Source organism: Pleurodeles waltl, chromosome 2_2 (genome assembly GCF_031143425.1).
Source record: "Pleurodeles waltl isolate 20211129_DDA chromosome 2_2, aPleWal1.hap1.20221129, whole genome shotgun sequence".
Classification (NCBI taxonomy): Eukaryota; Metazoa; Chordata; class Amphibia; order Caudata; family Salamandridae; genus Pleurodeles; species Pleurodeles waltl.
Window position 1 is genome coordinate 847,520,716 of NC_090439.1, and position 22,263 is coordinate 847,542,978.

The window sequence follows — 22,263 nt, forward strand, 5'->3', positions numbered from 1 at the left end:
ACCAACCTGCCAGGAGATTATACATAGAGTAATATATTGTCTGCTTATAATGTGGAGTCGCCCACCCAAATCCCCCAAGGTTCTGTGGGGGATTTATTTAACAGCAGTCAGGGGCTTGATCACAAGTGCAAAAAGGAACGGCGATAGGGGCCACCCTGTTTGGTCCCTCTACCCGACCTCCCATGCCTCAGAGAGCTTGCCACCCACCTTGACACAGATGGAGGACTCGGTGTACAAAAGCTGCACCCAAGCTCTAAATTTAGGTCCAAACCCCATACTTCATAACACTGCCATCAGATAACTATATTCAACAGTGACAAAAGCTTTTTCTAGGTCCAGGTAAACAAGTGCCATCTCACCCACATCACCCAAAGTTTCATGCAGTATATGAGTAGGTCTATGTAGGTTAAAGGTTGACCTGCGTGCGGACATGAAGGTGCATTCATCTTCGTGGACCAGCTCACGTATTGCAGTCTGCTGTCTACTCGCTAAAATTTTGCATTATATTTTAATATCCAAATTCAGCATAGTAAGTGGCCTGTAGGAGAAAGGATCCGCCATGTCACTACCTGGCTTTAGCATAAGGCACACAATCCCTTAAAGCATGGTGCCTGGTGGGATATCCCTTGCCCTCACCTCGGGCAGAACTTCCAGCTGTTTCTCCTTAAGCACAATAGAATATGTTTGAATAACCTCTATAGGGAATCCATCCCCACTGGGGGCCTTGGACTTATAAAGAGCTTTTACACTGTTAACCAGTTCCTCCAGAAAGATTTTCTCATCCAGGTCTTGTATATAATACTGCCCCAACCAGGGCAGCTCCACCCTCTCCACGAAATTGCCTATTGCCCCTTCTGGGCCAACTGATCCAGCCTGATGCATGGGATTAAAATGATCCACAAAAGCAGACAAACTATCCAGTCCGCTCGTCATTAATACACCAGCAGCATCCCAAAGGTGCAATATTAGAAGAACCTCCATTTCTTGCCGGAGGATCCAGGCCAGAAGCTTGCTGGATTTTGTCTCCTTCCCTGTGTAACTGCTGACGTATGTTTTGAGGGTAGTCCTGTATAGTGTATCCCAAAGCCTTTGCATCTCTCCAAGCAGCCTCTGCATTTCTACGCTCAGATCGGCCAAAAAAAACTGTATTTTTTGCAGGTTAGCCAAGCATCTTTCCTGCACTTTGAGATCCACCTCCATTTACCTTCGCACTCCACACGTGCTCCCTATGATTTCCCCTATTCCAACTGCCTTTAGCGCCTCCCATTCAATAGCCTTGGTGTTCATTGTCCCCGAATTCACCTCTAAAAAGTCAGCCAGAGAGGTTGTCAGTGTGTCCCGGCACGCTGCGCCTGTCAGGAGATCAGGAGGCATTCAGCAGCACTGAGCACTGTGAGAAGCATCACTCGAACACAGCACAAGCAACACAGGGGCATGATCAGAAAGGAACCAACCCCAGATGCATCACCCCAACCATCCAGGAGTGTTCTAACCCCCCCACCAAAGCGATCCAGACGACTGTAGATATTATGCGTCCACGAGTAGCAAGTGTACTCGCGACCCTCTGGGTGCAGTGCACGCCAGAAAACTCCGATTGTGAATGACCGTGGGAAGAGAACCCACCATCAGAGGTTTAGTGGCCCTTTTATTTGGGTAGCAATCCTTATCTCCATCCAGAATACAATTGAAGTTACCCGCCCAGATTATGGGAGATCCCACGCAACCCTCAAGGAGGTCCTGGATTCTATCATAGAAAAATCGGTCATCCATGTTAGGCCCATATATGTTCAGTATTGTGATATCTTTACCATCTAGTGTGCCTTGAATTAGGAGATAACGCCCCTCCACACCTGCTTCACAGTAGGTGTGCCAAAAAGGGATCCCCCAGAGCAACATAGATAGCCACTCACAGCATATGTGGAGTAAGATGCAGAGAAAAGCTGCACCTCCATTTTGTTCCTTAATTTCCGAAGTTCCCCACCCACTATGTGCATATCCTTTAGACCGGCTATCTACACTTTGTCACTTGAGAAAGGAGTGGACCCTAGATTGCGGGGAATAACTTTTGAGCCTCCTGCCATTCCATTATATGCTCAGCCATAAATCATTATGAACCCACCAGCAGTGCTGAACCCCTCCCCACCTTCACATATGTTGATTTCAGCAACTCACCGGTGAGGAATGCTAGTGATCTGACCACACATCAGCACTGTAACAAAAACTGGGCACTCCTCAACAGGAGGAGCGTAGAACAGTCAAACATTCCCAACTCCCCCCACCCCAGCTAGGCAGTAAAACAAAAAAACACACTACCAATCCAATATAGTTCCTACTGTCAGAACCCATAGCCTAAACCCTCGATCCCCCAACCATTGTCTACGACTAACCATGGAGAGCCACCTCCTAGATCCCCATACACAGTTTAATGCCAATTGTAATAATGTGTCACATAAAAAGCCCCAATGCACCATCATTACGTCCTCAAAACATGGTCCCAACTGCACCCTGCATAGCCTGGAAACACCACTCTCTAGAAAGGAAAAAAGGGAGCTCAAACAGGCAATGTTAACTAAACACAATATAGAACTTTGAGTCTGAGAACAGAATCGCTTAATGCTTAACACCAGGCCACGCTTCTGGACTGGCAGGTCCTCCTGTGGTTCTGATACCCTCTCAAATGAGATTAATGGCATGGTGCCATCTTCCTAGATAATAATCTTTGCTAGGCTGTCCGCAACAGGGGTTGGGCTTCCCCCTGCCTCAATCTTCTCACATGTCCTCCAGTAAGGGCTACAAGCACCCAGGAATCCCGGGCACCAGACCCCCAGGGGCTTGTCTTCTCCCTCTGTACTTTTGTCCCACGCCTCCATCCATCGTCCAGAGTATTGAAGAAGTGAGATTTGCCCCTTGACAGCACTGACAATCTGGCAGGATACAACAGCATATAGCGTAGGGCTGTAAGGCACCTGATTGTGATTTCCTCAGGACCAGAAGATTAGTCCTCAGTCCCGACAACTACTACAAGTGATAGATAATGTACATCTACCTTCAGTACCAGCAGGGGGAAAGAGGAAGGGGAAAGAGGAAGTGGAGAACAGAGAGACTCCTCAAAGTCAGGTGCTGCTACTTCACAACAGGTCTACCCTCTCTGATTGGACTGTTTCTCGAAAGGTTACCTAGAGTAATTACAACAATAGTTATTAGGGGCACACTAAGTTTATTCAGTCTCTAAACATTCTTTATAGCAATTACAATTATGTCACTTAATACAGTTCTCTTTCACTTGTTAACTGTACTCAATTGAGGTTTTGCTTCTCTCTTTAAGGTTCTGTTTATGGCATTTAAATAGATAAGATGCTGGCAGTTTGTTACAATTCCTGGTAACAATTGCTGTGGTGAATAAATAAATACTGTTTACCTCCTGTTTGAGAAATTGGATTTGGTTTGGTCTTTTCAGTCTTTTATATATATATATATATATATATATATATATATATACAAACCTACTTGGTGGTCGGTTATAGTTCGGACCATTTTTTCCATAGACAGAGCTTTTTTTGTTTTGCCAACAACTTTGACACCGTTTGAATCTTCCCTACATTTTCAAAACTTAAACTTTGGTCAGTTCAGCTGCTGTCTTGAAAGTTTTGGGGTGATCTGTTAAGCAGGGCTGAGAAAAAAGGGGGGATGCCAAAACACTTTTTCCCCATTCTACGTCAATGGGATTTTTCAAGTTTTTGAACACGACTACAGCCCGAACCACTGAACAGAATTACACCAAATTTGGCAGAAAGCTATCATGTGGTCCAGAAAGCGCGCTTTCAGTGTGAATCCCTTCAGTAATTTGGTAGATGTTAGACTTTAAAAAATAAAGATATCTTGGGATGCGGATCCTCCAAATATGCATGCAGGGAAACATGAAAACATGAAAACATTGCTCCTGGAAACAGGGATATGTTATTTAAAGCAGCCTGTAGGGAAATGCCTCCCTTGGCATGGTTACCCCTTAACCTTTTGCATTTTGTTGATGCCAGTTATGACTGAAAGTGTGCTAGGTCATGCTAACCAGGCCCCAGCACCACTGTTCTTTCCCTAAACTGTACCTTTGTTCCCACAATTGGCACAGCCCTGGCTCACAGATAAGCCCCTTGTAACTGGTACCCCTGGTACCAAGGGCCCTGTGTCCAGGGGAGGTCTCTGAGGGATGCAGCCTGTATTATGCCACCCTGGGGAACCCTCACTCAGCACATGCACACTGCCTCACAGCTTGTGTGTGCTGGTGGAGAGAAAATGACTAAGTCGACATGGCACTCCCTTCAGAGTGCCATGCCCTCAACCCACTGCCTGTGGCATAGGTAAGTCACCCCTTAGCAGGCCTTACAACCCTAAGGCAGGGTGCACTATACCACAGGTGAGGGTCTAGTTGCATGAGCACTATGCCCCTACACTGTGTAAGACAAACCTTAGACATTGTAAGTGCAGGGTAGTCATAAAGAGTAGATGGTCTGGGAGTTTGTCAAACACAAACTCCTCAGTTCCATAATGCTACACTGAAATCTGGGAAGTTTGGTGTCAAACTTCTCAGCACAATAAATCCACACTGATGCCATTGTGGGATTTATTGAAAAATTTACACAGAGGGCATCTTAGAGATGCTCCCTGTATACCAGTCAAAACACCAGTGTTAGGCTGACCATTTCCTGCCAGCCTGCCACAACCAGACCGGTTTCTGGCCACATGGGGTGAGTGCTTTTGTCACTCTTTGGCCAGGAACAAAGCTTCTCACCTCCCCTGCAGGAACTGTAACACCTGGCGGTGAGCCTCAAAGGCTCATGCCTGTTGTTACAGTGCTCCAGGGCATCCCAGCTAGTGGAGATGCGCTCCCCTCCGGACACAGCCCCCACTTTTGGCGGCAAGTCTGGAGGAGATAATGAGAGAAACAAGGAGGAGTCACCCACCAGTAAGGATAGCCCCTAAGGTGTCCTGAGCTGCGGTGACCCCTGCCTTAAGAAATCCTCCTTCTTGGTTTTGGAGGATTCCCCCAATAGGAATAGGGATGTGCCCCCCTTCCTTCAGGGAGAAGGTACAAAGAGGGTGTAGCCACCCTCCAGGACAGTAGCCATTGGCTACTGCCCCCCAGACCTAAACACACCCCTAAATTGGGTATTTAGGGGCGACCCTGAACCCAGGAAATCAGATTGCTGGAACCTGAAGGAAGAAGAAGGACTGCTGACCTGAAAGCACTGCAGAGACGACGGAGACAACAACTGACTTGGCCCCAGCCCTACCGGCCTGTCTCCAGACTCAAAGAACCTGCCGAACTACGCATCCAGCGGGACCAGCGACCTCTGAGAACTCAGAGCACTGACCTGCACCTAAAGGACCAAGAACCTCCAGAGGACAGCGGCTCTGTCCAGAAACAAAAGCAAAGAAAGCAACTTTGAAGAGACTCTAACTTCCCACCAGAAGTGTGAGTCTTCACACTCTGCACCGGATGCCCCCGGCTCGAGTTCAGGACAACCAACACCACAGAGAGGACCCCCAGACGAGACTGACGACGTGGAAACCCTGAGTCGACCTCCCTGCACCCCCACAGCAATGCCTGCAGAGAGGATCTAGAGGATCCAGAGGCTCCCCCGACCGCGACTGCCTGGTAACAAAGGAACCCGACGCCTGGATCAAGCACAGCACCCGTAGCCCCCAGGACCGAGAGGAACCACCTACCAGTGCAGGGGTGACGAGCAGGCGGCCCTCATCCTAGCCCAGTTGGTGGGTGGTCCGAGAAGCCCCCCTGTGCTCTGCCTGCACTGCCAGAGTGACCCCCGGATCCCTCCATTGCTTTCAGCGCAAAACCCAACACCTACTTTGCACACTGCACCCGGCCGCCCCTGTGCCACCGAGGGTGTGTTTTGTGTGCTTGTGTGTGTCCCCCTCAGTTCTCTACAAAACCCCCCTGGTCTGCTCCCTGAGGATGCAGGTACTTACCTGCTAGCAGACTGGAACCGGAGCACCCCTGTTCTTCATAGGCTCCTATGTGTTTTGGGCCCTCCTTTGACCTCTGCACCTGACCGGCCCTGTGTTGCTGGTGCTGTGGCTTTGGGGTTGCCTTGAACCCCCAACGTCGGGCTGCCTATGCCCAGGAAGCTGACTGTGTAAGTGTTTTACTTACCTGAAAAACTAACTATTACTTACCTCCCCCAGGAAATGTTGATTTTTGCACTGTGTCCAATTTTAAAATAGCTATTTGCCATTTTAACCAAAACAGTGTGTACTACTGTTTTAAATACTTACCTGTGTTAAGTACCTTGCAATTCATGTACTTACTTAAAATTTGAATGTCGTGGTTCTAAAAATAAATTAAGAAAATATATTTTTCTATATAAAAACCTATTGGCCTGGAGTAAAGTCTTTGAGTGTGTGTTCCTTATTTATTGCCTATGTGTGTACAACAAATGCTTAACACTACCTTCCGTCAAGGCTACTGCTCGACCACACTACCACAAAATAGAGCATTAGTATTATCTAATTTTGCCACTATCAACCTCTAAGGGGAACCCTTGGACTCTGTGCACACTATCCCTCACTTTGAGATAGTATATACAGAGCCAACTTCCTACACAGCTCCCTACTTGCGGGAGCAATACCGGTTCCTGTAGGATGTGGGGAGCCAGCTAGGACCGTGGTTCCTTCAGACACCTCCACGGTCCTCCTTTGGCAGAAAGCATCTTGCTTGAATGCCACTTTGAAGTTATTTCATTGAGAGACTATTGCAGTAACAATAGTCTCTCCATAGAATGACTTCAAAGCGGTACAGAAGCAAAATGTATGCTTGCAAATTTTATAGCTATGTTTTGTGGCTCAGCATATGAGAGTCTCTTCTGGCCTACTGGTAACCATAGAAATTCACCTGTTATAGTTGGAGTTATCTTGAATAGCTATAGCTTGTGCCCGCCCTAAGGTAACTATAACTCGCACCTCCACCATGCACAGGTTTTTACAAAAACATTTACTGCAAATACTAAATTGATATTATCAAAGATGTCATGAGTGCCATCATTTATTGGGTAATAAACAGTGCATGGCAAACGCGTGAGTTATAGTTACCTTAGGTGCGAGTTATAGTTACTTCAGAGAACTCTAACTATAACTGCTGAATTTCTATGGTTTTGTACGAGTAAATTCAGAACCTAACTGTAACGTCCCTGTAACTTTTGTTTTTTTGTTGAGAATATATATATATATATATATATATATTTATATGTATGTATATATATATATATATATATATGTTCGATGGCATGTGTAGCTGCAGATACACATGCTATGCATACATACATCTGCCATCTAGTGTTGGGCTCGGAGTGTTACAAGTTGTTTTTCTTCGAAGAAGTGTTTTCGAGTCATGGGATCGAGTGACTCCTCTTCGGCTCCAGTGCGCATGGGCATCAACTCCATGTTAGATTGTTTTCTTTCTGCCATCGGGTTCGGACGTGTTTCCTTTCGCTCCGATAGTTCGATTTGGGAAAGCTTACAACTCTTTATTTCTCATCAGTATTGTTTTCAATCATGTTACATCTTCGATCAACACTTCTGTACCATCGAAACAAACATCTTTACTCGCCCTTCGGGGCGCATGCGTGCCCAACTCGGACCGAGTCGGGCCGACTGCGTGGAAGCCTCATGGATCGGACTCCATTCCGATTCTGTCCTCGGTGCCACGCCAAATTCCCTTATATGGACCAACACCTCGTCTGTAATCTATGCCTTTCCCCCGACCATCGGGAAGAAAATTGCGAGGCCTGCAGATTCTTCCGGTCGAAAAAGACACTCCGAGACAGAAGAGCACGGAGACTCGAGATGGCATCAAAGAGCACCGAACATCTTGACACCGAAGAGGAAGAAATCATGCAGACTGCAGTCTCCGTTTGAGGATCTGACTCCGACCAGGATTCCGAGGAGGACAGACCGGTCACGGGAGGACAACACATGAGTACGCCTGCCCCTGTGTCATCTAAGCCCAAACATAAGGCATTGGGAACGCCACTGCCCGAACCTGAAAGAAAACATTCGGTGACCAACCCACCAGCTCGGCACCAAAGAAGGCCACCCCTCTGAAGCCATCGGACTCGAGCCGAAGCTTCATCTCTGAACCAAACAAACACCGCTCTTCCGAGTCGAAATCTCGAAAATCATTTTCGGAACCGAGACCATCTTCAACCCCATCTTTTTCGATACCGAAAAAGCCAGCTTCGGAGCCGAAGAAACCTATTTATACTGAGGAGCATGGACTTTCACAAGCACTTAAAGAAAGCCACAAAACTACTGAGGAGGACTCAAAAATAGAAGCAATGGATGAAAGGCAAGCCAGGATTCATATCCATAAAGAAACTGGCAGAAATGTAACCGCACCTCCTCCAAAACCGAAGAGGAAATTAGCATTTCGGGGGAATTGGACACTACACAGCCTCCAGCTAAAGTGCCAAAACCAAAGGAGAGACCTCCACCTCCTCAATTTTCTCCTCCTCAGCCTCCTCCTCACTCTCCACATCTACATATCTCTCCTCCTACCTGCCCTACACCTATGCAATCACCATCTCACTCATTTGATTCGCAGCAGGACAATAGGGATCCATGGGATCTTTATGATCCAGACCCCATTCCAGACAATAACCCAGATTGCTATCCCTCTAAGCCTTCACCACCAGAGGATAGTACAGGCTACACTCAAGTGATAGCTAGGGCGGCAACATAACACAATGTCACCATGCATACTGAGCCATTAGAGGATGATTTCTTATTTAATACACTCTCCTCCACGCATGCAACATATCAGTCATTTCCTATGCTCCCCGGCATGCTAAAACATGCTGACCAGATATTTAGAAAGCCAGTAAAGGCAAGGATAATTACTCCTAGAGTGGAGAAAAAATATAAGCCACCTCATTCCGATCCTGTCTATATTATCTAACAACTACCTCCAGACTCAGTAGTGGTAAGCGCTGCCAGGAAGAGTGCAAGTTCATAGTCGTCAGGTGATGCACCCCCACCAGACAAAGAGAGTAGGAAGTTTGATGCTGCAGGGAAAAGGGTGGCATCTCAGGCAGCCAACCAGTGGAGAATAGCCAACTCTTAGGCATTGTTGGCTAGATATGACAGGGCCCACTGGGACAAGATGAAAGATATAATCCAGCATCTCCCCGAAGAACAGCAAAAAAGGGCACAACTGATAGTAGAGGAAGGGCAAGCCATCACTAACAATCAGATTAGGTCGGCCTTAGACTCTGCAGATACAGCAGCCAGAACCATCAACACTACTGTAACCATAAGGAGACATGCATGGCTTAGGTCTTCAGGATTCAAACCTGAACTCCAACAGGCAGTGTTGAATATGCCATTCAACCAAAAACAGCTTTTTGGCCCAGAAGTCGACACTGCTATTGAAAAGATGCGAAAGGATTCAGACACCGCAACAGCCATGGGTGCACTGTATACCACACAATACAGGGGATCCTTTCGTAAACCCCATTTTAGAGGTGGATTCAGAGCCCAAACTGCTGAAGCATCCACGTCACAGCCAAAGCCGGCCTACCAACCTCAATACCAACAAGGTGGTTTCAAAAGCACTTATAGAGGCCAGTACCCCAGAGGCAGGGGAAAATATCAAACACCAAAACAAGCCTTACAACAAAGTAAACAAAGTAAACAGTGACTTGTGCCATTCCTTTCCAATTCACACCTCCCCTGTGGGGGGAAGACTGCAAAAGTTCCACAACAATTGGCTAAACACTACCACAGACAACTGGGTATTATCAATTATCCGCAATGGCTATTGCCTAGAATTGATACAAACTCCACCAAACATTCCACCAAAACCACACAGGCTATCCACAGACCATGTCACTCTGTTTCATTAAGAAGTCACATCTCAATAAATCCAACAAGCAATAGAAGCTGTGCCACAAAATCAAATAGGGACGGGAATTTACTCACTGTATTTCCTCATTCCCAAAAAGGATGAAACCTTAAGGCCAATATTAGATCTCAGAACCCTCAATCTTTACATCCTGTCAGAACACTTTCGTATGGTGACACTACAGGATGTTATTCCACTACTTCAGCATCACGATTTCATGGCCACATTAGACCTCAAAGATGTGTATTTTCACATACCCATCCATCCTGCTCACAGAAAATATCTCAGGTTTGTCATTCAAGGAAAGCATTATCAGTTCAAAGTGTTACCATTTGGAATAAAAACAGCTCCAAGGGTATTCACAAAGTGCCTGGCGGTAGTCGCAGCCTACCTAAGAAGACAACACATTCATGTCTTTCCATATCTAGATGATTGGCTAATAAAATCAAACAGTCATACGCAGTGTCAAAACCATGCGCATTATGTAATACAAACCCTGCACACGCTAGGGTTCTCCATAAACTACCAAAAGTCACAACTACAACCTGCGCAAATTCAACAGTATTTAGGGGCTATACTAAATATTCAAAAAGCGCTTGCAAGTCCAAATACGCAAAGAATACAAGCTTTTCACAATATATTGGCACAAATACAGACAGGTCAACAGTACACTGTCAAATTGGTCATGAAAGTATTAGGCATGATGGCATTGTGTACTGCAATTGTTCCACATGCAAGACTAAACATGAGGCCCTTGCAACAATGCCTTGCCCAACAATGGTCACAAGCACAGGGTCACCTTCAAGATCTAGTGTTGAAAGACCGCCAAACATACATGTCGCTTCAGTGGTGGAATTCCACAAATCTAAACAAAGGGCGGCCATATCAAGACCCTGAGCCTCAGACCATACTTACAACAGATGCATCAATGATTGGCTGGGGAGCTCACTTCAACAATCACAACATTCAAGTACAATGGGATGCCCAACACAAACAGCTACACATAAATCACTTAGAGCTGTTAGCTGTCTTCCTAGCACTCAAAGCTTTTCAGCCTCTACTTATTCACAAAAATGTTCTGATCAAAACAGGCAACATGACGACCATGTATTACCTAAACAAACCAGGAGGGACACATTCGTCCCAACTTTCCCTCCTAACTAAAAAAATGTGGAAATGGGCAATACACAACCAAATTCACCTGGTAGCACAATACATTCCAGGGATACACAATCAATTAGCAGGTGTTCTCAGCAGAAATCATCAACGGACACATGAGTCGGAGATTCACCCTCAACTACTTCAAAAATACTTTCAACAATGGGGAACACCAGACATAGATCTGTTTGCCACCAGCGAAAACGCAAAATGCCAAAACTTCGCATCCAGATACCCACATCCCCTATCCAAGGGAAATCCTCTGTGGATCAGTTGGTCAGGGATATTTGCTTACGCTTTTCCCCCTCTCCCACTCATTCCATTTCTAGCCAACATATTGCATCAAAACATGCTCAATCTGATACTGATAGCGCCAATGTGGGAACATCAGCCGTGATATACAACACTACTAGACCTGTCAGTAGTACCACACTCCAAACTCCCAAACAGACCAGATCAGTTGACACAAAATAAAGGGCAGATCCGGCACCCAAATCCCAAAACACTCAGTCTAGCAGTTTGGCTCCTGAGGACATAGAATTTGGGTATTTACAACTACCAAATGAATGTATGGAAGTAATTAAGCAAGCAAGAAAACCCTGTACCAGACAGTGCTATGCCAACAAATGGAAAAGATTTGTATATTACTGTCAATCTAAACAAATTGCCCCGCTTTCAGCATCAATACAAGATATTGTATGCTATTTACTTAATTTACAAAAATCAAACTTAGCATTCTCTTCTATAAAAATACATCTCACTGCAATTTCAGCATATTTGCAAAATATACAGCACACCTCTTTATTTAGAGTTCCTGTGATCAAAGCCTTCATGGAAGATTTAAAACGCATCGTCTCACCCAGAACACCTCCAGTTCCTTCGTGGAATTTAAACATAGTGCTTACACGACTTATGGGCCCACCATTTGAACCTATGCACTTGTGTCAAATGCAATTCTTAACATGGAAGGTTGCCTTCCTAGTCACAATTACATCATTGTGAAGAGTTAGTGAAATTCAAGCTTTCACTATTGAAAAACCATTCATACATGTACACAAACATAAAGTTGTACTACGAACTAACCCTAAATTTCTTCCTAAAGTAGTATCACCTTTTCATATCAATCAAACAGTGGAACTACTAGTCTTCTTCCCACGGCCAGATTCTGTAGCAGAAAGAGCTCTACATTCATTAGACATTAAAAGAGCTCTAATGTACTACATAGATAGAATAAAACCATTCAGGAAAACTAAACCGCTATTTGTAGCTTTTCAAAAACCTCATACTGGTAACCCCATTTCAAAACAAGGTTTAGCAAGATGGATAGTAAAATGCATCCAAACAACACCTTAAAGCTAAAAGACAACTCTTAGTTGCTCCTAGTGCACATTCCACAAGGAAGAAAGGTGCTACAATGGCCTTCTTAGGAAATATACCAATGGCTGAAATATGTAAAGCAGCTACTTGGTCAACACCACATACATTTACTAAACATTATTGTGTAGATGTTTTTGCAGAACAGCAAGCCACAGTAGGTCAGACTGTACTAAGAACATTATTTCAAACAACTTCAACTCCTACAGGCTAACCACCGCTTTTATGGGAGGAATAACTGCTTTCTAGTCTATGCATAGCATGTGTATCTGCAGCTACACATGCCATTGAACTGAAAATGTAACTTACCCAGTGTACATCTGTTTGTGGCCGCTGCAGATTCACATGCACCCTCCCACCTCCCCGGAAGCCTGTAGCCGTTTAAGTTAAGATATATTCTTTACTTTGAGTGCACAATTCCTGATGGTCTGAATATGAGTGAGGAATTGGAAGTACATGTGGATTGAATAGCGGATAAAAGAATATGTAATGTTGGACATATATGCATGAGAGTAATTTGCACACATTAGGTTTTAACAATGTTTAGTTTATTTACATTGTGTCTTTGTTTTTCACTTGGGTGAGGATTACTATTAACCAGTAGAATATCACAGAGGAGTTCATGTCGCTATAACCAACTCTGTAGGTGGAGCAGATGAATTTACTAATCCCTGTGTGGGGAATGAGTAAGTGCAGTATTGGTTAGATAGGATGGTGTTCAAAAGAATATATTTTTTTAATTACTAGGTTAAGTAATATTATGTACTTAGTCTATATTGATGACCGCTTTGATCTTAATTATAGTAATTGTGTATAATGAATATGTGTTCCAAAAACTGGTAAATATGTGATGAAATTCCCACTGTGGTTTATCAAAGTACACTATCGTGTGACAGAATCCTGTAGAACATCAGTATTCATAAGATTTGCACAGTTTATGAGATTACTGTATTAGAATATGAAAATTTCGGAAGACCTGTACAGCTTATGAATGAATTTAAATATAGAGGGAGTGACCTGTTCCAAGACAGTGCTCACGGAATTAGTGGGCAATATATCTGTTAATAGTGGTCCGTTGTTGTATTACGCAATGCAATTCCTGCTGTGGTTTATCAAAGTCTGTTATCATGTGACATGATCCTAGCAGAACACCAGCATTTGCAAGATTTGCACAGTTTATGACACTACTTTATTAGAATATTAACACTTCGGAAGATCTGTATAGCCTGTGTGTGAACTTAACTATGGAGAGAGTGACCCATTCCAAGATGACACTCACAGAGTTAGTGGGCAATTACAAAATGTGTCAATAGTGGTCCGTTGTTTATTTCTATTAATTGTCTTTTTTGTTTTGAGTATTAAAGGATGTGTTGAGCTCCCGCTCCATACCGTGATCAAGGTTACTACCGAAACGTGTTGGGCGAGGAGGCGTTTATTGCCAATAAAAGGAAGCTTTTAAACTGTATACTTGGAGTGTCCGGGCCTTGTCGTTTGACGTTAAGGGACAAATATATATATCATTTTTTAGATTGAATATTTTCCAAATGTAACAAAGTACACGTTGCAGGTTAACTTGATGAATTAATTGCATGCTGTTTTATAAGTCTTTGGTTTTCAGTATATTATTGTTATTGACTTACACTCGTGAAATTAAGTGTTTAGCTTTGTATTTGAGTGATCATACTCTGTGAATAGACCCTTCCAGTGAAGAGACAGTAATCACATGAAACTCTAACACAGTTTGTTGAATTAACCTCTGTAGTTCACTTGTACTCAGTAGCAGTTCTCAGACACTACTCATAAACTCTTCTGCACATGTGATGAATTCAGCACTGCTTCCAGACCCGAAAAACTTCTGCACATGTGCAAGCGAAAAACACTGTCTTTTTTATAAGTATTTCTCTAAAATGCTCCTGAGAAACTGCTGTGCGATATGGAGGTACTACCGTTCTTCTGAGGAGTTCAGTTGAAGTGTGTTGAGTGTTGTTCACATATGCGCAATGACTTGAATCTGTCCCAACAACAAGACTGCATTGACTTTTCATTGTGAACAATGGCGGCGGTCTTGGAATTCTCATGACTACGTCCTTGTAGTTCTTTCAGTACAGTGTGAAACTACAGCTTCTGCTTGGACATAGTTTCTTCCACACTGGATATTGCTTGACTAAAAGGTATATGGAATTTTTCATTTTTTGTTTGGAGATTAGGACATTGCAATGAAGTGAATTATTGACAAGGCCCATTGATCTGAGTTTGGCCTTGACCTCCAGGAGGGTCTTCCCGGAGCCTGGTACTTTATTGGTGTAGCTGGGGTAGATGGAAATTCTGTGTTTCTTAAATAGGCATTATCTGTTTCTCTGGCTGCACGAAGGATGCAATCTCTATTCTTGTAGTTCTTTATGCAGGCTCCCAGCCTTGAAGGTGCCACCAGTGATCAATGTGATCTCTCAATGCTAAACAGGGGGGACAGCCTGCAGGGCCTTAAAGTATCTCACATCCAGCATTCAATTAAATTCTCAGTAGCTTCCCTCTCAGTGCGCTCCCGGAACCCCAGTTGACCCGTGTTATTCGGGCAAGATCTCCCTTCTGCCTTGTCCACTCATGCCTCCGGTGCCCCAGTTATTGATGTGACCGTAGCCACTTTTTTCTGCAGTGAAGCCACCTCAGCCTGGAGCTCAGCATTCTATCCCTCAGCCACATGAACCTTATCAGGCACCTTACGAAGATCCTTGCAAACTAGGCTCAGCTCAAGGGCCACAGTTTCAATTTTGCCCTCTAAGGCCACCCTCGTACCCTGAATGGCTGCAAGTAGTTCTGCCTGCGTGGGATCCCCTGTGGATAAATCTGGATCCTAATCATGCCTTCCACTCATCTGACGTGTGTGTTGCTGCAAGGAGGTTGCCTGGGTAGTGTACTGCTTTGTGGGGGCCCAGGCTGCTTATTACTCCCCATTAAAAGGCCAAGAGAGTCCGGACTGCCACACTCCTTGTTCATAAGGCCACAGGCAAGGCGCAACTATAGAATGCAGCAAATCTCCCCCTTCAGCAATCAGGCGCCGCAAGGGGGAGTCCACTCTGCTCCTCACAATATGCAGGAATGACCTCCCAAACCACTACTCTGTAGGGATGGTGCCCCCACTCGACCAGCAAGGGGCTCAATGGGAAGAGCCATTCCAGTCTTCACCAGCACAGTAGTAGCCAGCATAGGGTTCCCCAGGTCCACTTGAAGGCCAGAATCAGAGGTGGGAGTAACAAATTGTCACTTGCATGCAGGCGTAGCGCACCCACAATTGAGGTAGCAGTCTAAACCAATAGGTTCAGGAGAGGAGGTAGTTGGCTTCTGCATGCCCATGCTGAGTTCTTGATGCCCAGAGGTGTCCGCAGCAGTGGGCAAGTGGAGGAGAATACTCGAGCATCTCCGGGTAACCGGTTCTTCTTCCCCCAGCAGCTGCACAGTCCCAGGCGTGCAGGCGGGCCTGTTATATCATGTGGGACCCCGGGGTGGGAGTCTGCCAAGGCACGGCAGCCACCCACCTTGATCCGACCGCCAACGCAGATGTCTGCAGGGCCACCCAGAAGGCGCACCCCACCAAGCAGCTCCCCAGCAGTCTGAGCCCAATCTGATGTGTTGCAGGCCAGTCCCACTGCTCCGATGCCATCCAGCCACCAAGACATCGCCGTAAGTGGGGCACGCCCTGTCAGCCAGGTGAGGGCCTCGCACCTGAGGCAGCCGCACACCTAAGCAGGAGTCTGTCAGCACCTCTTGTCGCTGGGGCAGCCCGGAGGGTGAACCAAGAGTTTCCCAGGGCTGCAGCGACCCCACCAGCCCCACATGCTGCAACACATCTAGGTAACCAGCCACACAGTGACCCAAGTCTCCAGGCCCGCCGTGGGCCGCCACAATCTGTGGGCCAAGAAATGTCACCCCATCACCCGATGTGTAGTTTTGGGGTGCATGTGCTTGCTGAGGTGTTGAGAGCTGGTGTTCCAGGGACTGACAGTGCCAGATAAGGCCGGATTCTGTAGGATATTGCTGGGGTCGACAGGGACCCTAGGAGCATGTCCTGTCGTCCATCTTGTATGGTCATGTCCCCGAATATGTCATTAATTAAAGCAGTATGTGGTTATGGGTAGAATCACGCTCAGTAAAATGATCTTGCTGCCTATATGTTATGCAGAATTCACTCTGTGAGCTCCCTCTTTCGATATTCCGACAGCTCAATAAACTGCTCTTATCCTTAGTCTGGGCAGGCAAAAGATGGCGAGTTCCAATGGGAATTTTTAAATTGGACCTGGCTGATGGCAGCTTGGGACTGCCAGACTTATATTTATATTACTTGGCCGGGTTGCTACAGTACGCAGCCCGATGGTATGAGGATGCGCCCAATTGGGAAAAGGATTTGTTAGCTGGTTCGGTCTGTGTGGAGTGTCTCCCGCATATACAGTGGTGTGCAGGGGGTTGTAATAATGCTGGTGACTTATTTCATAATGGCACGTTAATTACGAGGGATGAGGCAGACTCCTTGTTTGGAATAGGTCCAAGACAGTTCTTACAATATGCGAACATCTCGCAGATGGTCAGAGGCATTTGGACATCCTTTCCAGAGGAGCTTGTTGAATCTCGCCTCCTGGTGTCAATACTTGATCCCAGAGGTGATCGGGGTTTGCTATCCCGAACTTACAAAGCTCTCAAGGGTTACAGACTGACTGGCCTTCAGGGGATTAGAGGCCAATGGGACACTAGTCTCGGAATGGCGCTCACAGATGGGGGAATGGAATAGGACCCGTTCCTTTGTGCGGGATGCGACTAGCAATGCTAGGTTTAAGTTGACACACTTTTATTACTTACATAGAGCATACCTGAAACCTCAACAGTTAAATAGGATATTTCCTTCAAGTCCTGACAGTTGTAACCATTGTGGAGAGCAGTCGGCTTCATTTGATCACATGGCATGGGTCTGTGGCTATGTCCAACCTAATTGGCATCAAGTGGTGAAGACGCTGAGGGAGGTTACGGCTGTGAGCGTGCAGGTGACGATGAAGCACTGCCTGCTGGGCCTGATCCCAGTCCCTAAAAAAGGGTTGAAAAATGGCATATAGATTTGCACAGCTGGGGCTTTTATTGGCGAAAAGACACATTGCGATTCGTTGGGCCAGCCCGTACCCCCGCTGCATGTTACCTGGCTAACTGATTTAGTTGAATGGGCTACCGCAGAAGAATGCCGTTTGTGGAAGGTTCGATTAGATGAGTATGCTGACCGGGATTTGGAGCTCTGGCGTGCCATGATTAATGAGTTAACTGGTGTGCAGGAGAGCGAGGGAGAGACTCCTTTGACTGATGCGTCTGTGTGTTGAGCCCTGGTCGAGCCTTAGAGTACTAGGTCCGGGTGTTCCTGCGGCATGGATGTGTGTCTTGGTGTTCATGGGAGGGCATGCTTCCAGTCTTGCTACGCGAGGGGGGTCGCCGTGGCTGGCTCCACCCCCACTCTCTCACCCTGGCTACTGTGTCACTCTGGGATGCTGCTGTGTTCCCTTCCCGAGGTCCTGTTGCTCCAGATAAATGACGATCATTCGTAGCGCTATCCACTTGTCTGTCGATGTTTACTATACTTACAGTGTACTGTTGTCGGTTAATATGTTATAGTGTACTGCATTGTCTCTGTAGGGGTGGGCTCTGCTCTGTCAGGCTGCTGTGGAAGTCATGTTGGTTGGGTCGCCCTAATCTAATATCACGGATGCCTTATCTCCTTATGCGCGCTCAGTCGGAGCAGTTGAGTGGACCTGGAACTGGACTGTTCAAAATGTTATTGACATAGAAGGTGCGATTGGTCTGATATTCCCCCCTGAAAGCACTATGTAATAATGTAGTACACAGTTGTATGTGTTTATCTTATGCATAAATAAACAATTACAAAAGAACAATTAAAACAATATGTAAAGGTACTCTAGAATGCCACCTGTGCGGATACTCTTGTAATAACTGACTGAGTATAACTACCCTCACAACTTTTCTTAACAGGAAGGAGTGGACTTTGTATCTTTTTACATATGCACATATTTATTTCCATTCCATTGTGATTTCTTATATCAAACCTGAGCTCCCCTCTCCCACCTCTGACACTTAGCGCCCCCTTAAGGATGATCCTTTTCCCATCGACACATGACCAGTTCTACCATCATGTATTATCCCCTCTTGGAGCCTCCCTGTGTGGAATCTAGACTTGTAATTGACCCACCCCTCCACGCCACCCTCCGTGCCGAGAACTAACTGTACCAATAAGCCAGAATATATCAGATACGGTTTTAACAGTGATGCCTTGGTAAACCGCCCCTTTTTGTGCCCCCTGGGCATCACGCTGTGCTCCTACCCTAGAATAAGTGCATCCGTCTTTCTTTCCCCATGGGATGGTTTGAGAGTGTTTATCCAAAATCCTCCTTCGCGGGACATAAAAACCACTAGACACCATGAAACAAATATACCCAAAAATGAGGATGGGGTGGCTCACCCAGGTGTCATGCTGTGCTCCCAGCCCCAGAACAAGTGTGTCTGTCTTTCTGTCCCTTGGGGTAGATTGTTTAACCAAAATCTTTTCAAGAGGACAGAAAGGCCACAAGAAGGTAGGGATTTCAACATGGCACCGAAGCAAACAAAAAGCTAGAGTGACCTACTCTGGCATCAAGCGAATACTTTTACCCCATAATGGACAATAAAATCTTCCTACCCCCTTGAGGACTAGAGCATCCCTATTTGTATGGCAAGAAGGGAAATCTTAATTTTGGATTTTTTTCTTTTTTACATGCGGGTAGTAGAGTTGAGTCCAACTTCTGTGCTGAATGGGTGCACTTTTCATGCTTGGGCCAGCTACCACCTGGGGAAACCTACCAAGGTCAGGCATTTCTGAACACTAAACATCTGGGGAAGTCCAAAATGGTGTACCTTGTGCGGATCTCATAACATTACTTATCTTACACACAATGCCCTGCAGATCTCAAGCTTTGTCTAAAATTGCACATTCTCCTTGCATTTCTGGGATGTAAACATCCATAAACCTCAGAGACCCACAAAATTCCTACCATGCTGCCTTCCCCCCTCAGGCACTCATAAAAAATATACTCCAGTTGTGTGGTTTGGCCAAGCTTCTGTGATACAAAAGTCCCCAAAAAGCAATGTGGACAAATTGCCACGAAGGGTAGCTTGAGTGTTTGGACCCAGGCTCAGCAGCAATATAGGGAATCCTACCAAAGCCAGACATTTCTGAAAACTAGACATCCGTGGGAGTTCCAGGTTGGTATACCTCATGTGGATATCTCCTAATTTTCTTATCCACAATGCCCTGCAAAACTCAAACTTCGACTAAAATCAGATGTTTCCCTTGCATTTCTGTGATGTAAACTTCAGGAAACCTCATGAATCCACAAAACTCCTCCCACCAAACGTTCTCTCACTTGTCCTGATAAACATGCTACCCCACCTGTGTGACGTGGCCGAGTGCCCCCGAGAGACACAAATCAATCCAGGGTCAATGAGAGTCGCTCCATGAGAATCCCAATGACCTTGGTTTGATTTGCGCTTATCGCATTCACTGGGCCCAGCCACACAAGTGAGGTAACATTTTCACAATTAGTAAAAATGCCAAAACTGGTTAAAAAAAAAAATAGTGTTTTTTTATTCACTCTGCATGTTCCTGTAAGCTGAGAAAATTGTGACATTAACACAGCAAACCTTTAGTTGATGCCATTTTTGGGAGAAAAAAAACTTAAGCTCATTTGTGGAACTCTTTTTTCCTATTCATCCAGCCCCCCAAAAAAGAAACAAAACAAATGTTAGCTATATTTTCTCTCTTTCTCAGTCCCCTCCAGGGGAATCCAAAAATCCTGGCTACCTTTGAAATGCCCAGGATGTTGGAAAAAAGGATGTAAATTTGGTGTAGATTCCTTATGTGGAGAAAATGTTGTGGAGGCTTAAGTGCGAACTACCCCATGCAACCAAGAAAGGGCTAGAGGTAAAAGGCCTAGCAGCAAAAGGGCTAAATCTCATAATGCTAATATTTTCAAACAAAGATGTGTTCAATCGTTTGGGTGGAGATTGAAGAGTGAGAGCAAGAGACACGTTTCCCAGCTGTAACTACCTCGTTTTAAATGACCGTAGATACTCTCAGGCAGGGGTGTAAGCTACCAATTGTGCAGCAAGTGAAGTGGCACGGGGGTACACTTATCTAAATTCTCTCAGTATTTTAATAAATATCCTGTATTTGTTAGCACATTTGTCTTGTCTGAATTAGGGTCCATGGTACTCTTGTTACAACTCTACTCAGGCACTTACCTGACATGCCTCTGTGACAGCTGCTGCTCATTTACAGCTGCAGACATGAGTGACGTTCAGTTCAACGAATCCAAAGACAAAGAAACGGTCTAGAATGCATCAACACATGCACAGGGCGAGACACCGAGGCGCGAGAGAGTCCTTCTTGTGTCTGTCTTATGTCTATGTAAATATGACCCTTTCCTGCTTATTGGAAATGGCGAATTGTACAACAGTAATAATTATTTTCTTCTGTTATAGGCAGTTATACAATTCCTGATTTTTTATGCTGGAGACCTTGCCGATGTGTTTTTCATTGTTACTGTTGGTACTGGATTATATTGGCTGATTTTCTTCAAGGTACGTAGAATCTGAATATTACCTACATTTTTTATATTGTCTACTTAAGTTACAGTATGTTCTATATTGAACATTGTCATTTTGTGAGATTTCTATAAAAGCTGTGTACTTTAGGTGAAGCTTTGGAGAAACTGATGCTTCAAACAGTTGCCTCTGTTAGGACGGGGTCTTTTGTGTAGCACTGTCTGTTCAGCTGCTCCTCCTCGCCCGCTTCTCAGCCTACTTTATTTCCTACCGGTTCTTAAATGTTACAATTCAGTTTTAACCTCTCACATACCTATGATGTCTTCTCCATCCTCACAGCAGTCTTTCCTACCTTCTCCTTATAGTATCCTTCCGCCCAGGGGTGTATCACGTTACCTTGAAACTTACCTTTTACCTGTAAACTCTCAGGACCGATCTCCTTTCTTGCTCTTTCCTCCATCGTATCTGTAGCCCTTCTGCTGTCCTACCAAGTATCCTTCCTTCTCTTTTCATTGTGGTTTTCATTTGTAATTCCAGGCCTTGGTACATAGATCACTATGAGCTATAAGATCGCAGAGCCCCCATTACCTGTTTTTATGCTTCTGTGTTGACATTTTGAAAAAACACCTATGAAATCAAAATGTAGCAAAGTCCTCCCTTCCACGACCTTTGCTTTTCTTTAAAAATACTAATAGGTTAGCATGATGTTATTACAAACATGATGGTAAGGATAAGTCACCTGTGACTCTAAAGGGGTTATCCCAGCATCAGTCTTTTGCTACAGAAAATATGTTTTATTTCAGTGAATACTATTCTCTTTTCAGTTTCTGTATCCCAGCGTGGCACCGCAGTGCTAGAGATGTTCAGTGTCCTTTCACTTACTCCATCGCTCTTATGTGCACCTTCAGGAATTGTTTACACTGCAGTAGCTAGGCCCTTTGGTTCTGTCACCATATTGGTAACATGAAGCCTATCCTGTACAGGACTTATGGCTCAGTCAGCATTGGTGTTAGGACAAGTTTCGCCTCATCTAACACTTACTGACTCATATGGCAGCACTGTGAATGTTACGCCATGTTGCAATATCAACTGCTATGCAGCAATAGTGGTGATGGCTTCCAGAATTGCACAATATTATTTTTAGCAACACCTGCCAAAAGCCATTGACAGCTAACGTTTTGGATGTAAACATT

General features: G+C 45.1%; 1 protein-coding gene across 2 annotated transcripts in view; it reads left to right on the forward strand.

Annotated features, from left to right (window-relative positions):
- The window catches only part of TMEM67 (transmembrane protein 67), a 663,651-nt gene that overhangs the window by 310,689 nt on the left and 330,699 nt on the right, over positions 1–22,263 (forward strand). For both annotated transcript variants that reach the window (XM_069220469.1, XM_069220470.1), the window contains exon 17: positions 21,008–21,106. In XM_069220469.1, coding sequence (XP_069076570.1) covers positions 21,008–21,106 — 99 coding nt within the window. The remainder of the gene's footprint in view (positions 1–21,007; positions 21,107–22,263) is intronic.